General features: G+C 37.1%; 3 protein-coding genes across 4 annotated transcripts; 2 read left to right on the forward strand and 1 right to left on the reverse strand.

Moving 5' to 3' along the window:
• Positions 1-3,674: 3,674 nt before the first annotated feature.
• Positions 3,675-4,070, forward strand: LOC121792222 (putative disease resistance RPP13-like protein 3). Its single transcript, XM_042190091.1, has one exon. It carries the CDS (start codon positions 3,675-3,677, stop codon positions 4,068-4,070), a length of 396 nt encoding a protein of 131 aa, XP_042046025.1.
• Positions 4,071-6,906: 2,836 nt separating this feature from the next.
• On the forward strand, positions 6,907-10,358 carry LOC121753399 (putative late blight resistance protein homolog R1A-10). The gene is made up of 2 exons (XM_042148694.1): positions 6,907-9,972; positions 10,084-10,358. Exon 1 carries the CDS (start codon positions 7,058-7,060, stop codon positions 8,879-8,881), a length of 1,824 nt encoding a protein of 607 aa, XP_042004628.1. The 5' UTR covers positions 6,907-7,057; the 3' UTR covers positions 8,882-9,972; positions 10,084-10,358.
• A 1,701-nt stretch (positions 10,359-12,059) lies between these two features.
• On the reverse strand, positions 12,060-15,713 carry LOC121753408 (probable LRR receptor-like serine/threonine-protein kinase At2g16250). 2 transcript variants are annotated; one of them, XM_042148716.1, is made up of 4 exons: positions 15,445-15,713; positions 13,545-15,264; positions 13,373-13,461; positions 12,060-12,743 (listed from the first exon to the last, which is right to left on the reverse strand). In XM_042148716.1, exons 2-4 carry the CDS (start codon positions 15,257-15,259, stop codon positions 12,157-12,159), a joined length of 2,391 nt encoding a protein of 796 aa, XP_042004650.1. In that variant the 5' UTR covers positions 15,260-15,264; positions 15,445-15,713; the 3' UTR covers positions 12,060-12,156. The 2 variants fall into 2 exon arrangements, with proteins under 2 accessions (XP_042004650.1, XP_042004642.1); XM_042148708.1 differs by having other exon boundaries at positions 13,545-15,358.
• Positions 15,714-18,495: the final 2,782 nt, after the last annotated feature.

An 18,495-nucleotide genomic window follows, 5' to 3' on the forward strand; every position in this document is an offset into this window, starting at 1 on the left:
GCCGAACCCGAAAGAAAAACTTATTGTTTAATAAGAAATGATGATCTATATTTATTTACAACGTTGAAATGTTACTTGTCGTGAAGATAAAATATTAATATTGTGTCCAATATTTTGAAATGTGTTGGGAGTTTATTCATCAGACAGCTCCTCCGGTTCAACATTTAAACACACAAACCCAGAAAACATTCAAAATGCACCGCGTGAGCATCCATTAGATTTCCGATTTGCTCACCAACTGTTTGGATAAATGACAATCGTAAAATATGATGTTCTGCTTTATTGCTTGTCAACCCGACCACATTGAAAATCTTGGATGGATATATAGATACAGGTTTATTCCTGTTTGTTTGCTTGCAGATGTTCGTGAGCATTCCTACGGAGGGGGAAATGTGGAAGAAAGTTTTTGGTCCGGTTTTCATGCATTCCTACAAAGGATAGTTCTGTCTTTTAGTGGGTGATATGCTAAAGACCAGGTTTGATTGTTTGCACTTTGCAGTCCCTTTTACCTCATTTTTCTTTTTCACTCATTTTAGTCCTCTATATATTTGATCTTTTTGTGTCTCTGATTTCCCACATGCTGATCAAAGAGAGAGTGTCAGTGGTAGTATATTATTTGCTCAAGACAGGTTAGTTGGTCTTACTATACTATCAATATTAAGTAGTATTTTCGATGTTTTCATCCTTTTGCTCGTATTTGTATGAAATTGAGTCCTTTTAATAACTTTTTTTCTATTTCTCTCTTCCTTTACCATTTCAAAACTTTCTATTTTTAAAAGATAGAGAAACTATTATTAAAGTACTATTTTTGTCACTACTTAATTAATAGTAATAAGCTTAACTAAATCAAAAATCGAGATTCGAAAATTTTGTATACTATCAAATGGCTTATATAAACCGATAATCCAAAAAGTAATTAAAACTGAACCGCAATAGATAAAAGCTAAGTAGATGAAACCAAGAAAATGCATTGTTTATCAAAACAATAAACTAAAGGTGTGGATGACGATTATAACTATCCAAAAAAATCATGCATTGATTAGAGAGAGGAACATTTTTTTTGATCCACGAACTTTATCAAAGTATCATTTTAGGTCTGTGAACTTTGAAAATATCATTTAAGGTCCACCAACTATGAGTTAATATCATTTGAAGTACTTTTTACTATTTCCAAGTTTTTAGGATGAAAATACCCTCAATACCTTAAAAGGTGTATATTTTTAATAAATTTATCATATACTCATATTTTTTTTATAAATATCTTTACAATATATTTTTGACAAATTTTCTAAATATAATTTGACCTTCAATATTATCATTTAATTTTGTGACATGCAAGAAAAGATCTTTATTCAATTTTTTATTATTAAAGAAAAGTTCTTTATTCAATTTTAAAAAAAGTTAATATAAAAAATTGAAGAAGCAATTTTACTTGCATGTCACAAAATTAAGTGATAATATTTAAGGTCAAATTATATTTAGAAAATTTGTCAAAAATATATTGTAAAGATATTTATAAAAAAATATGAGTATATGATAAATTTATTAAAAATATATACACTTTAAGGTATTGAGGGTATTTTCGTCCAAAAAAACTTGGAAATAGTAAAAAGTACTTCAAATGATATTAATCTATAGTTGGTGGACCTCAAATGATATTTTTAAAGTTCACGAACCTAAAATGATACTTTGTTAAAGTTCGTGGACCAAAAAAGATGTTCTCACTCGATTAAAATGAATCTCGCAATGCGTTTTCAAAGAAGCATGTGATCATGCGTCTTTTGTAAGCCAAAAGAAAATTTTCTCTAAACAAGAAAAAAATTGATTTAGTGATTCAAAATTCATATCGTGGTGAGAGTCTAGTTGGCATGGTTCTTATCGTTTGATCCAAATTATTCTTTGTATAAAAGGCTAAAGACCATTTTAGATATTCTTGATAACTTTTTCACCTCATAGTTGAGTTTTAAATCTTGCCGTTTTTGCATCCAAATGAGGGTTAACATTGGTGATTCCAATCCAACCCATAATCATACACCTCACATGGCTTATGAAGCTATGGAATCCCTGCAACAAACCATACTTGTAATCCTTCGGCGCCACGATGATCACATCACTCCTACTGTTAAACACCAAATTATATCCATATACCACATATCTATTTTCTTGCAAATTGAATCTTAAACATTTTCCTGTTAAAGAAACAATAAGGGAGGGAGTAAATACATTAGAAGAGATTATTCAATATCTTTTCTCCCCACAAAATCTATCATCCATAGACCCAACTGTCAGACTTTCAGATCAATTAAGGCAACGGAGTGATCCTGCACTTGAGAGTGAAGTTGAAGATCCCGTGGTTACAACGGAGCTGATTGCAATATTTGCAAACGGGTTCAGGTTGAGGAGATTAGCGGACAAAATAAAGTCAAGTGGCACAGACTTAGCCAATGAAGATCCCAGTGAATCAACTTCACTCAAGAACAAAGATGTTTTTGCTGGTTTTGATGATGATCTGAATGATTCTGCTGCTGTTGCATCATCATCAAGACCTGCACCTAAAAGTGCTGAAGATCCGAGTGATACACCATCAATATATCCTTCCACGACCAAACATGATGTGGTTGGTTTTGATGAAGATATACTACATATGGTGCACCGACTAACTGGCTATTCATCCAACCGACGACAAATCCTCCCTATTGTCGGAATGGGAGGCATTGGTAAGTCCACACTTGCTAGACTTACCTATGATGATCCACTGGTCAAGGACCGATATGATATTCTAGCTTGGGTCACAATATCACAAGATTATAGTATACCAAGTCTTCTCTCATAATTACTAGCTTTGCTCAATGGAATAGTAGATCCAGTTGGAAGGGAATCATTGAAAGTAATCGAAGCAAAGAAGCTTGAAATTTACAAAATCCTATCGGGGAGGAGGTATCTCATAGTTATGGATGACATTTGGAGTGTGGAAGTGTTAAGAGCCTCCTGCTCTCAACGTTGAATCCCTGTCCAAACAACGAAAATAATACCACAACTCCGGCGTCCTAGGCGAAAGGATCGGCGGATAAACAACGACGACTGGTTCGGAAAATTCTCCGTCGGCAATTATTTAAGGTTTAGAGTATTATGCATGCAATATTGGGCAAATAATTCTTCATTGATGAAAAAGACGGAACAATGAATAGCCTTTATATAATCTACGGACCCTAGGTTGGTTCGACTTAACCTAAGCATCGGGAAAGAACCAACAAACAAAACTCGACGGAGCTTATAACTGCTCGACTCAATATAAGTTTAATTAAATAAAAAAAACAATATCCTCATCAAAATAAATAAAACAAAATACCAAAAATAAATAAAACAGTCGCCCTTTGGGCGACGTCAAATCTTCAGCCTGCTTGGCGGTTTGAGTTGGTCTCTCGGCCTTAAGACTCGATCCGTCGACGGTGCTTTCACCGTTTCTGTCGTCGACACTTCTGGCTCTACACTCATCGAGTCCTCCCCGACTGGCGTGCTCTCCACTTCCTCGCCAGCCATCGTCTCTACCGCCCCCTCCGCCTTGTCGTCCGTTGTCGGTGCTGGTGCGTTCGTAACAGGAAGCTTGGGATTGCGTACGGTGGGTATTTCCTGATAATGATATTAGAAGTCGGATCATATTAACCACAAGACTAATGGATGTGGCTACTTATGTTTCATGGAACATTCATATGATACGTTTCTTGGATGATGAACAAAGTTGGCGTTTGTTCCACCACAAGGTTTTCGGAGATCAAGATTGTCCGAACGAGCTTCGTAGTGTTGGGGAGAAAATAGTAAAAGGATGTGGAGGACTGCCCCTCTCAATTGTTACTGTGGCAGGGCTTTTATCCAGAATTCCTAGAACTCCCAAGTGGTGGCAGCAAATTGAGGGAAATTATGGGCAGTTGGGATCAATATTATCTATGAGTTACAACCACTTGCCTCCACACTTGAGGAAGTGTTTCTTTTGTATGGCAGCCTTCCCTCAAGATTATGAGATCTGTGCCACTGAACTCATCAAACTTTGGGTTGCTGAGGGCTTTTTGTAACAGCGAAATGAATCTGAAAGCGAAGAAATGGGTGCAGAGGAGTGTTTGGAGGATCTGATCAAGCAAAGTCTAGTTTTGATCACTAGCTGGAAAAGTGATGGCAAAACCAAAAGTTGCAGGCTGCAGAGTATGGCGTGGGACTTTTGTGTGAGGCAGGCCGGGCAAGAGAAGTTCCTTCTTTCTGTCGCGGACTACTTCCCTAATCTTATCTTGAGAAGGCATTTTGTTCCACAAGTCCTCCAAAATCATCACCGCTGAAGTGTTAGTTGGTATGATCTTAATCTTAAAGACTCTATGCATAGATCATGCACCACTTCTATTATATGCATCCAGGAGAGAGGGTATAAACCCAAAGGCTCTGTAGGGAACTTTACCTCACTTAGGATTCTTCACGTTTTATGTAGAAATGATCATTCATATTGGGAGCCAGGTCAAATGTTTAAATTGATTTATTTCACTTACCTTGCTTCCTATATTCCCAATGATATTGTTCTTCCGGCTATAGCAAAGCTTCAGAATCTGCAAACTTTAATTATTTATAGATCTAATGTTCGTTTGCCTGTGGAGATTTGGAGCCTGAGGCAGTTGAGACATCTTATTGCCTTCTCATTTTGTCCTTTACTCCTTCCCGAAGGAACAACTCTTTCTCTAGAAAACTTACACACACTTTACATGGCAACAAACTTAGCATGTAGTGGAAGGATGGTGAGAATGATCCCAAACATAAAAAAGTTGGGAATATGCTACTCTGAAGAGAAATTTAGTGCATGCTATTCTCTTGAAAATCTTATACATTTGCTTCGACTTGAGAAGTTGAAGTTGGAGGTGCATAGTTCGTTTGTGCCACATCTTGACAATCTTGTTTTTCCTCGATCGCTAATAAAGTTAAAATTCAGTTTCAGATCGGTTTCATGCAATTATATGATGATGGTTGGTTCGTTTCCTAATCTTCAAATGTTGAAACTCAAGAACTATGCCTGCTATGCAGAACAATGGGAAACCATTGAGGGGGAATTTCGTATGTTGACACATCTGGTTATTGATGAATCAAATCTTAAGTGTTGGAGAACTAAATATACCCACTTTCCAAGCCTCCAGTGCTTAAAGCTTCACCGTTGTCCATACTTGGATGAGATTCCAACTGATATTGGAGAGATTCCAACACTTGAACTGATTGAGATTGATGATCGTAACCCATCTCTTGTGCACTCAGCAAAAGTTATACAAAGGAAAGAATTGGAAGCAGGATTTGATGACATAAAAATTGTAGTGAAGCGTTCTTGATCCTGTTTCAAACTTGATAGTGAGTTTCATATCAGGTAAGGAATTCGTAAAAGTTGCAAGGTTTGACACCATATTTAGTAAGATTAGTAGTAAGCTAAGCATCTTCCTCGCTTTGAACATTTCTCAGTTTTTAGAATATTGGTTGATTCCTTCCTGTCATTTTTTTCTTCTCATTTTTTCAGATGCAGAGCTTTGATGAGGTAGTTTATCAGATATTCCACTGACGAAAAAAGCAGAGAATTAATGGTGCAATGGTTGGGTGATGATGTAAGCATGAAAGGTTGATAAACTCTTACTCTACTTGGTTGTAATCTCGTTTTAAATAATGGTGAATGGAGTATATTTTGTGTATTTTCTCGAATTGAATGTTGATATGATGACATAAAAATTTAGTGAAGCATTCATGATCCTGTTTCAAACTTGACAGTGTGCTTCATCATATCAGGTATGGAATTCATGAAAGTTGCAAGGTTTGGCATCTTTTTTAGCATCCATACTTGATAGAAATAAGATTAGTAAGCTGAATGAGAGATTATGAAACGGCACACACTTTGCCAATAGCTAAACATCTTCCTCTCTTTGGAACACTTCTTTGTTCATATAATATTAGTTGATTCCTATCATTGTGTTTTTAAGATGCAGAGCTTTGATAAGGTAGTTTATCAGATATTCCACTTACGAAAGAGGCAGCGAATAAAAGGTGCAATGGTTGGTGATGTCTGTTTAAGTATGAAAGGTTGATAAACTAAACTCCTTGTAAAGGGAAGAGATCCACACACAGGAAAATCCTAGTAAGCAAATACCTGAAGAAACTAGTATTCTGATTGCATAGTATAGAGTATGGAACTACTATGCCCAACTGAATTGTTCATATTTTAGTTGATTGCTGGTGTACCTGTTTGAATGAGATTTATGTTGTATTGCAAATAAATACTATTAAATGGGAAGCTAAAAATGTGTATGAAACTTTGAAATGTTCAGGTTTGATTCATGCAGAAATAACTAGCATGCCATCCTCAAAGTTGTATCTGTTCTAAAAGTAATCATATGAGAAATAGCAAACATCACTTTTCCATTTGGAAAGTATCTGTGATAACAACATTAGTAGGTCTGAACATAAAATTTGTGGCGATGATGGCTAGCTAGTGTTGAGAGAAGTGAAAAACCTGGCTCAGCCCCAGAAGTATGATTTGGAAGTGTGTAAGCCATTTTTTTTTTATTACTATTCCCTCAAATTAGTTCACTTTTATTTTTGACAAGTTTTTCTTTTTCTTTAAGGTGGACCCCATTCTCAGGACTCCAATCACTTTTTCTTTCTATCTCTTATACTTGAAGTCCTTATTTATGTGAGCCGGAGGGACTATATATAATTGGTTAGGAATATATAAATAGAATATTTATTTGAATAAAATATTTTATTTAAATAACTACTCCGTAATGCAAGTTTTACAGATATTTTACTCAATCTCAATCATTTACGGTTAGCAGCAGTTATTCACTTTGTCCTTCACTTTTTTGTTATATTTTTCAATGATTTGATTGACTTAGTTAATACTATCTGCCTTATGATTTTCTTCCCAAACCACTCATATTTTATCCAGAGAGCCACTGGAGATGTTTCTTGCTTACACTCAACCTTTTCATTTTTGCTATTTTCGAATCCAAATTGATAAGCATTTTGATTGAGAAATTGTTGGGGTGGCATGGCTTATGAAGCTGTGGATTCCCTGCAACAAACTTTGCTCCTAATCCTTCAACGCCACGATGATCTCATCACTCCTCCTGTTAAACAACAAATTATATCCATCCACGACAAAGCTGCTGGCTTGCAATTGAATCTCAAACATTTTCCAGATAAAGAAACAATAAGGGAGGTTGCAAATACAGCAAAGAGGATTATTGAATATCTTTTCTCCCCACTAAATCTATCAGATTTTGGATTCATACACCCAACTGTCAGACTTCCAAATCAGTTAGGGGAATTAGCTAGGGAGCTCGATTCAACTGTTGGATATGTGGTTGACTACTGCAAGATCAATTCCAACTCTGTCAGTGATTCTCCTGGTGTTAGTTCATCATCGAGATCTGCACTTAAGAGTCAAGTTGACCATTTGACGATTGCAAAGGAGCTGATTGTTAGAGATTCAAACAAGTCGAGGTTATTAGGGGGGAGAATAAAGTCAGCTCCGAGTCCTGTTATTACAAGATTTTCACTCAAGAGTCCGGTTGAGCTGATTGCAATAAATACATACAGGTTGAAGAGATTAGAGGAGAAAATAAAGTCAACTGCCAAAGAATTAGCAGATGACACGATCGGACCGAGTTATTCAATACCAATCTCTCTACCCACGAACAAAGATGTTTTTGCTGGTTTTGATGATGATCTGAATGATTCTGCTGCTGTTGCATCATCATCAAGACCTGCACCTAAAAGGGCTGAAGATCCGAGTGATACACCATCAATATATCCATCCACGACCAAATATGATGTGGTTGGTTTTGATGAAGATGTACTACATATGGTGCACCGACTAACTGGCTATTCATCCAACCGACGACAAATCCTCCCTATTGTCGGAATGGGAGGCATTGGTAAGTCCACACTTGCTAAATATGTTTATCATCATCCAATGATCATGGACCAATATGATATTCGAGCTTGGATCACAATATCACAAGATTATAGCATACCAAGTATTCTCTCACAATTACTAGCTTCGCTCAAAGGAAAAGTAGAGCGAGTTGAAAGGGATTCATTGAAAGTAATCGAAGCAGAGAAGCTTGAAATTAAAAAAATTTTATCAGGGAAGAGGTATCTCATAGTAATAGATGACATTTGGAGTGTGGTAGCTTGGAATCGCATACGGTGCCTATTTCCTAACAATGATAACAGAAGCCGGATCATATTAACCACAAGGCTAATGGATGTGGCGACTAATGCCGCCATTTCGCGGAACATTCATATGATGCGTTTCTTGGATGATGTACAAAGTTGGCGTTTGTTCCACGACAAGGTTTTTGGAGATCAAGATTGTCCTATTGAGCTGCAAAGTGTGGGGGAAAAAATTGTAAAAGGGTGTGGAGGACTGCCTCTCTCAATTGTTACTGTGGCAGGACTTTTATCAAGGATTCCTAGAACTCCAAAGTTGTGGAAGCAAATTGAAGTAAATGATGGGCAGTTGGGATCAATATTATCTTTGAGTTACAACCACTTGCCTCTACATTTGAGGAAGTGTTTCTTGTATATGGCAGCATTCCCTCAAGAGTATGACATCCGTGCCTCTGAACTCATCAAACTTTGGGTTGCTGAGGTATGGCAATATGCATTTGAAACTGTAGATTTGTTCGCAGAGCAGTGCTTGGAGGATCTGATCAAGCAAAGTCTAGTTTTGATCAGTAGCCGGAAAACTGATGGCAAAATCAAAAGTTGCAGGCTGCATAGTATGGTGCGGGACTTTTGTGTGAGACAGGCCGGGCAAGAGAAGTTCCTCTCCCTGTTATGGACTACTTCCCTACTCCTATCCTGAGAAGACATTTTCTTCCACAAGTCCTCCAAAATCATTGCCGTGTAAGTGTTAGTTGGCACGATCTAAATCTTAAAGACTCTAGGCATAGCTCATGTACCACTTCTATCATATGCATCCCACAAAGAGGGTATAGGCCCAAATGCTCTGTACAAAACTTTACTTCACTTAGGGTCCTTCATGTTTTACGTAGAAATGATCGTTCATATTGGGAACTAGGTCAAGTGTTTGAATTGAGTAATCTTACTTACCTTGCTTCCAACATCCCTGATAGTATTGTCCCTCCAGCTATAGCAAAGCTTCAAAATCTGCAGACTTTAATTATTTACAGATCTGATGTTCGTTTGCCAGTAGAGATTTGGAGTCTGAGGATGTTGAGACATCTTATTGCCTTCTCATTTCAACCTTTACCCCTTCCCAAAAGAGCAACTCTTTCTCTAAAAAACTTGCAAACGCTTTCTATGGCAATAGACTTTGTCTGTAGTGAAAAGGTGGTGGAAATGATTCCCAACATTAAAAAGTTAGGAATATGTTACTCTCAAGAGAAGTTTGGTTCTGGCTATTATTGTCTTGACAATCTTATTCGTTTTCGTCGAGTTGAGAAGCTGAAACTGGAGATGCATAGTTTATATGTGCCACGTCTGATTGTTTTTCCTTTGTCACTGAAAAAGTTAGAACTGAGTGGCGGGTGGATTTCTTGGAGAGATATGATGATTGTTGGTTCGTTGCCTAATCTTCAAGTGTTGAAACTAAAGAACTATGCTTGCCATGGGGAACACTGGGAAACCATTGAGGGGGAATTTGGTAATTTGATACTCCTGCTTATTGATGAATCAACTCTGAAGCATTGGAAAACTAGTGGTAGCCACTTTCCGAGTCTCCAGTGCCTAATGCTTCATCGTTGTCCATACTTGGATGAGATTCCACATGATTTTGGAAATATTCCTACACTTAAACTGATTGAGATCGATGATCACAATCAATCTCTTTTGTACTCGGCAAACAAAATAAAAGCCAAACATAGGAATGATCGCCTAAAGGTTGTTGTGAAGCGTTCTTGATCCTCTCAAACCTGACCGTGTCCATCATATAAGGTAGGAACTCATAAAAGTTGCAATAGCCGAGCATCTTCCTCTCCTTTTAACATTTCTTAGTTCGTAGAATGTTGGTTGATTCCCATCATTTTTTTCTTCTCATATTTTCAGATGCTGAGCTTTGATGAGGTAGCTTATCATATATTCTACCGATGAAAGATGCAGAGAATTAAAGGCGTGGTTGATAAAATCCTACTTGTTTGCAAGCTGGTTTCAAATAAACTGTGATGATAAGTGTGTTAAAATGTGTTGTATTTGTCAAAGTCAAATCACTCTACATAGGGAAGAAATAGGCTGCTCTGGATTGTACTTTGTCCTTGTTAATGTAGTTCAACAAGTTTGTATAAACAAGTGAGAGAAATTAAAGGGAATTAAGTAAGACTGTAGTATATGAGTGGAAAGGAACACTTTGTTATTATCAATGATGTGATTGGTTAAAGCTATATGAACTAATATTGATATTAAAATTCATTAATGCAAATAAAAGGATGGGAGCCTATGGGCTCAAAGTCTATGATGTTGTTGATATCAGTATATCTGTATTGTAGTAAAATAGAGCATCAGTTCAGAATGTTTAGAACATATAGTCATTCTTTGTTAGACATATGTAACATGTATGTTCAATAGGGAGATTTCTTAGTTTTCTCATGTTGAACTGTGTACCGGTAATTATTCTTGCATCGGACTTGTATATCGAAAGTAGTTAATTCACCTAGTAGGATTTGATCAATCACTAAAAACAAATAGCGAAACAAGTAAGTATATGTGGTATTTAAATGTTGAACTGATATAATATGTTGTTTTTCGTGTCAATATTACATGTCGTATCATTACACAATGACATGAATTCCTAACAATTGTAAGGATTACTCACAGAAGAGAAGTTTGGTGCAGACTATCATCTTGACAATCTTATACGTTTGCTTCATCTTGAGAAAGCTGAAACTGGAGATGCATAGTTCAGTTGTGCCACTTATTTTATAGAGTATAAAGACTACGATTCTCTTATTTGAAATAGTATAGACCAATCCTATTTTAAAGGAGCTTATAGCTATGCTTGAATTGATGCATAAGGCAACGTTGCCGAAGTGCTTAGGGGCGGTGATGGTGCGTCTTGGCTGGGGCTGGGGCTGGGGCTGTGGCTCGGTCATGGGTTGTACCATATGATATAAACCTTTCCATTGTTTGAAATGACTAATCAGTTTATCATTGCTCTCTCTGTTTTTTGGTTGTTCACCCTTACCCTTTGCTGTGTTTTGGCCTTTGGGCCTTTTTGTGAAATACTCTATTTATTTGAATTTCGTGTGTTAGAGCCCAATTTGTTATTCTGCCCAAATTCTATTCTTTTGAAATTTGCGATTCCAGAACCCATTTGGGTTTGGGATTATTTGTTAATTCCAAATTCGATTCTTTTGAAATTCTACACATTATAAGCAACATATATGGAGTGAACATAAAAATGAAATATTCATATCACTCTGATTTGTGTATTCCTCAATTAATATAAGACTAAAGCCCATTTATATATTCTTGACTACTTCTCATCACAGTTGACTTTTAAATCTTGGTAGATACAACTGTAATCTAGTGGAGATCATTACTACATTTGGTGCTACTTCTCTTATTACATACACACTATAAAATGACATGTGGATCCACTATAAGGTATCATTTTATAATGTGTATAGTTGGAGATGTAGCACCAAATATAATAAGTGATCTCCCTAATTATAGTAATCATGGGTCATTTCGACATTCGAGCTTGGATTACAATAACACACGATTATAGTAGTAGAAAGACTATTCTCTCAAAGTTACTAGCTTATGCCAAAGGAAAAGTAGATGGAGTTGCAAGAGATTTATGGACTGAATTGGATTAGTAGCTTATTGATAATCAAATCTGAAATGTTGAAGAACTGATCGTAGCCACTTTCCGAGTCTCCAGTGCCTAATGCTTCATCGATGTCCATACTCGGATGAGATTCCAAATGATATTGCAAGCTCCAAACTCACGCTAAAGAATAGAAGGTTTAACATTTAAATCGCAATTATTTCTTTTAAAAATGAAATGTTTTCTCAGATCAAAATTGGCTCGAGACTAATAATTCACATATGCAAGTTCCTGTACAAATGAGCAAAAACAATGACAGCTTCTTACACTGAATATACAAACATAACACACCCTCAGTTGCCACTCTCCACATCTTCCATCTCCCGTGGCTGTGGGAAGACCTCGCTCGACAATCTTTTATGCGAAGAAGAAAGTTCATTCGTCCCTCTACCACGAGACCCAGCTCTCTCGGCCCGCCTCAGCCCCCCGATGATCTCCTTGCTAGTCTGGCTCGACACGTTGGAGCTGTCCGAGGAGCTATAATGCCAGCTTCCAAACAACGCAGCCGTCCATGACTGCCTAGACGAGCGCCTCCCGGAGCTGAAATTCTCGTCCCTCACCACCTTGAACGGATTTTCCAGAGCCCTCACCACATGCCTCATTGAAGGGCGACGTGAGGCCTTCGGGTTCAGGCACGACTTAGCCACCACCGCAACGGCCCACACCTCCTCTAACAGATCCTCGTCTACTATGAGAGATTGGTCCATAATCTTATTCACCATTTCTTTGTCATAGATACTGATGAATGGCAAGTTGCTGTCCAACAATTGTTGTGCATCAGCATCACTCATTTTGCTGATCCCAAGCTTCCCAGTCACCAGCTCAAGCAATACTTTTCCCAAACAATAAACATCGTAGGCACATGTACTAGAGCATGATCCTGCAAAAAAACAGAATATTCTTTTTAATTTCAATCAACAACTCATCCAAATACTTCACATTACTCTCTATTTCATTTACCAATCAAAAGAACAGAATATTCGGGGGTAAGTATACTATTCATACAAAAATGTTTCACTGTTATTTCATGTTGGTACAACAAGTTTCATTAGCGCTTCATTTTAATTCATTTCTTCATGTGTTTAGACATTAATTCTTTGTCAGCATGAGCAACAAAAAATTGCATCATTGTTTCATGTTGTAAGACAAAGTTTCATGTTAACATAGTTAATACAAAACCCTTCACTCGGTCTCATTGTGATACATTTCGTTACAGGGTAGTTACACAATTCATATAGATGCCACATTAGTGCCTGGACCGAATGTATCACAATGACACCGAATGAAGCATTTTGTATTAACTATATCAACTTTAAACCTTTGCACTAACATGAAATAATGATTAAACTTTTATCCACGTAAGCAAAGAGTTGACGACGTCTGGACACGGATGACGGAACATATTAAAACAAAACGCCAATGAAACCTTTTGAATTATTATGCAAACTTAAACTTTTTGTATGAGCATGAAATAATGTTGTTTCTTGCATAGGAACAACAAATGCTTACCACGTCCACCGGAAGCGCAAGCTTCGCTGAAACTCCCAAGACGAACTTCGTACTTGTCATCAAGAAGGATGCTACTAGCTTGAACATCTCTGCATAACACAACAAAACAGATTAAAAACCATAGAAAAAACATAAACAAACTTCACATTACACAGTATGATTAAGTCACTACCTATGAACAAGAGGCGGAATACACTCATTGTGCAAGTATGCCAAGGCTTCTGCAGCTCCTATCGCGATCTTCAGCCTCGTGATCCAATCCAACGACTGCAGCCCTTCTTCCGAGCTGGCCAACCTATACAAAGCATTCGACAAATCCCCATTTGGCATGTATTTATACACCAGAAACTTCACATTCTCATCATCAAAGCAGTGGCCTACCAGAGGCACGAGCCTCTGGTGCGCCGCCTTCACAAAAAGCTCCAGCTCCGCCACAGACAACTCTTCTTTGATCGACTGCAGATCCACTTTCTTCACAACCACAAGCTCTCCTCCATCCAGCCTTGCACGAAACAGGCTCCCCGAATGCCCCACCTTTATCAAGTTCTCACTGCTGAAACTGCTCGTTGCCACGAGCAGCTCCTCATAAGTGAACGCCTTTCCCAAACCAGACGAGTCAGCAACGAACTTGTGAGGCTGCTCAATATCTCCAATCTGGGTTCTTCGTGATCTCAGAAGCAGCAGCAATGCTGTCACAGATATGAAGACTATACCAATCCCACCAAAAACCCCAATCATAGCATAAACCAGCTTACTTCTCCTCCTCTTTATTGGTTCAATTAATGGAGGTGGTGGTGGTGGTGGCATTCCACCATTATTTCCATAGGGTATACCTACATATTTGTAAAACTCTGAGCATTTCCCAAACTCCCTCTGCCTTTCCCTGTTCAAAAAACAATTATTCGAGAGGCGGAAGGGCCTCTCATTTGGCACTTCCCCTCCAAAATAGTTGCTTGATAGATCAACAACAAGGGCATCTCCAAACCCGGAGCTCACATTTCCATAGAAGAGATTTCCAGAGAAGTTGAAGATTGCAGCAGGGGCGGCGGCATTGAAGAAAGCTGTCTGGTTTGGGAAGACACCGGTGAGATTGTTTCTAGAAACATCTAGATACTTCAAGCTCCTCAGCTCTCCCAGTTCCTGTGGAAGCTCCCCGCTTAGTGAATTGAATCCGAGATCAAGCTCCTCCATCTCCGAGAGATTTGCAAGGTGAGAGGGAATCGATGAGCTTAGGCTGTTCCTGCTCAAATTCAGCTGCTTAAGCTTTGAAAGCAAATCGAGATCAAGTGGAATCGCAACGGATAAATAGTTCAACGATAGGTCAAGAATGGTGAGATTCCGAAGAGATGAAATCTCTTTGGGAATCTGCCCTGCTAATGAATTCTGTGAGAGATCAAGAACCGTCAATGACTGCAGCTTCTCCAATGCAATCGGAATGCTGCCGGTGATTGAATTGTTAGACAAATTCAACCATTCAAGGCTGCTCAAACTCCCGAGAGACAACGGAATTGAGCCAGAAATCGAACTTGAGCTAAGATCGAGAACTCGGAGATTGCTCATGTTTGTGCCTAACCAGACCGGAATCGGCCCAGCTAGAACAAACCCAGACGAATTGAACGTCGATAAGAAAGGAAAATTCTGCAACGAATCAACAGCAAACCGTGGATTTACTTTCCCATCATTACTTCTCCTCAAACCTGATAATTTAATCGCGACTACGTGACCGTTTCGGCACTCGATTCCTGTCCAATTGAGGCACGGATTGGCCTTCTTGTGCCAGCTCTTCGCTGAGATTCCGAGAGAGGAGCGGAGATCGAGCAATGCCCGCCGCTCCACCGGCCGCGGAAGGGGCTGAGCCACCACCGCCGCCGCGGAGTTGAGCACCATGACAGCTGTAAATAAAAGCGAAATCACGAGCTCTGCTGCCATGAATCTCAATCATATAACGTAATTGTTACTGGTTATTACTGGATTTCTGTGTTTCAGCTGAAAGGGGGGGGGGATGAAATTAATGAGGAAAGTGACGAGACGAGCAGGTTGCGTCACGTCGACAGTAAATTATGCGTACATACCTGAATGATGATCACGAGCTTTGGTTTCTGGATGAAGGAATTAATGGCGAAAAGGTAGGGTTCAAGGCCACAACCGAATGTGATTTTGATGGCGGGAAAGGGAGCTATTCAATGAATGGAAGAAGGACTGGGTTGACTCGGTAATCCTAACTAGATTTTGTTTATCAAGAGAAGAGGAAGAAGAACAGCCTATAAATAATTCAAGTTAAGCACACACGAATGAGGTGGTTTCATAAGATAGTGACAATGCAATTATGCAAGAAATTGGATTTAGAATGAGAACATAAGTGAACTCCCGTTGAAAAGGATTGGGTTCAAAAAAATCGAATTTAATAAAATTTTGTTTACGGTTATGAGCTAACAGTGGGGTCGGTGACCTAGGCCCCGACCTCGTATGGATCGGCAGTCCACCAGAATATTGTATACAAAGTTAATAAGTGCATTTAAAATACAAAAGTACATGTTTAGATTTCTATTTTTGCAAGTCAATTTAAAATTCATTTTTATTTGATTTTTTTTGGATTCGCCCCAAATTTCACGCTCACGATCAAATTGATTTTACTAGATCATGTGCGTGCTATTTCAATAAAAAACGAGCAACTTGGCCACCATGGGTTTTCAGGTGATCGATTCAAACTTAAATTAGGCCATAATCCAACTTCATAGCAAAGCCGGATGAAATTGAAAGTTTAATTATTATAAAAATATTTTTATAAATTAACATGCAAAATGAAATTTAGATTTTATTGTTTGCTATACCACAATTATTGATGTTGCTACTTTACTTCACGAAGTGAATAACTTGGAAATCAACTAGATTTTTCTCTATCTCAAATAAACATTGACTATGGTGGACCAAAACATATGAGAAAGTAGACTACGACTCTTATTAAAATCCAAAACCGCCAATCATTCAACGCGTATATCAATATATCTGCATGCATATGTCCACACCTTTTTTTTATCTTGTAGTCAATATTATACTCCTTCCATTTCTTCGTAGTTGAGGCCAGAGGCGGACGCAGAAAAAATTGGGTGTAGGGACTGAGTTTCATTATATATTTTTTCACAGTCAAATATAATATATTTATATATATAGGGAGATGATCAAAATAAGTATGTGTTTAAATCCAGAAATGCAGACCAAATCTTGGCCCTAGGATTAGATGATCTAATGGTCAATAATTAACAAAAAACACGGAAGGTCATAATTAAGCAATTTTAGGTCATATTATAATATTTGGGTTTAATGTCATGCTAAGATCGTTTTAGGTCATGCTTTGTTAGCATGACCTAAAAATTACCTAATTATGACCTAAAAGTGACCTAATTATGATATTGATCTGCGTTTCTGTATTTAAATCTAGTTTTGCATAGATCAAAACCCTATATATATATATATATATATATATATTATACAATATAAAAACCGCAATCACAACAACTGTAAAAATGCATATATATTTAATACGAACTAGTCCAAAATATATCTAATAAAAAGAACATGTCAGAGCTGTGGTTTTACATCTAAAGCAGTAAAACTGAATCTTACGTGTTCTCATTGATTGGAAACGTTATAAGATTCGCCCTTTATCAATAGTTCAAAACATGTCATTCTCAATATACACAATTAAATTGTCATTCGTCCATTCACCTCCCATTAGTTTATATCAGTAAGATACTATCAACACCCACATCTACATAACATAATTGTATTATGTATACTAGACAATCACAATTCACAAATATTAGCTTGCAACTAACCATTGTTATAACCTTTTTAACTTGCAACTATTCTATCAAAATCTTAAAAAAACTTAAAAAGACAAGAGATAGAATATAAAATTAACAACTTTAATAAACTCCTTACCTCACATTTTATGTAGAATTTGAATATTAATTTCTGTAAAGTCTCAAAGACTCAAACCCTCTTGCCGCAGCCGCTCTGCTCTAAACCTCTAAACACTTCTGTCTGTATTCCTTTGATTTTTTAAAGTCCCAAAACCGTGTACCCACTTAAAATTTTAAAAACCCTTCTTCTCAAATTTTAATAAAAATGTGTGTCCATTTTTAAAAGTGATAGCACTTTTATAAAATTAAATAATGCATTCTCTATTTTTAAAAGTTAAAAATAGTTCAACATATAATGTGGGATAAGTGGGGTAAGTTTGACTTTTACTTTTATAATTAATTAATTCACTCCTAAAATTACTCATCTTCTTCCTTACACTGCCAAACGCCATTGTTACATTTTTTTCTGCAGATTTGTACTTCTCCTTCTTTAATTTCAGCCCCACACAATTATTCATCACAAGATAATTTGTTCTTCAGTAACACGATTTTTTAAAATTTAGAAAAATTTGAAAGTAGAAAATTAAAAAAAAAAATCGGTAAGGGCTTAAGCCCTACCATGTGTCCACGTGCGTCCGCCCCTGGTTGAGGCAAAACTTTTTGGCACGGAGTTTAAGAAAGAGATGTTGATTGTGTTAAATAAATAGATAAAAAAGTAAGAGAGGGAAAAAAGTAGAGAGAATAAAGTAGAAAGTGAATAAAGTAGAAAGTGAATAAAGTAAGAGAGAGTAAAGTAAGAGAGAGAAAAAAGTTACTACTATATAGGGAAATGACTCAACTATGAGGAAACTTTCCAAAATGGAAAAATGACTCAACTATGAAGAAACGGAGGGAGTACTACATTTACACTTAATAATATATGTTATATTACAAGAATATACATCAAGGTTCGACTCACTTAATGTGAAGGTGTTTGTTTTCTCAATAATAATACTCCATACATCAAGGTTCGAATCACTTCACATGTTTGTTTTCTCAATTATACTCCATCCATCCTATAAAAACAAAAACTTTCTATTTAATAAAATATCATTCTCTCTAATGAAGTGATACTCATTTTCCTCTAATAAATATTTCTTTCTACCTCTCTTATTTTACCAATTTTGCATTAAAACTCGTACTGTTTCAAAAATTCTTATTTTTAGTGAATGGAGAGAGTAATTATTTTCATAAGAAATACTATTTGCAAGAGTATTAGTC

This window comes from Salvia splendens, chromosome 1 (genome assembly GCF_004379255.2).
Source record: "Salvia splendens isolate huo1 chromosome 1, SspV2, whole genome shotgun sequence".
Taxonomy (NCBI): Eukaryota; Viridiplantae; Streptophyta; class Magnoliopsida; order Lamiales; family Lamiaceae; genus Salvia; species Salvia splendens.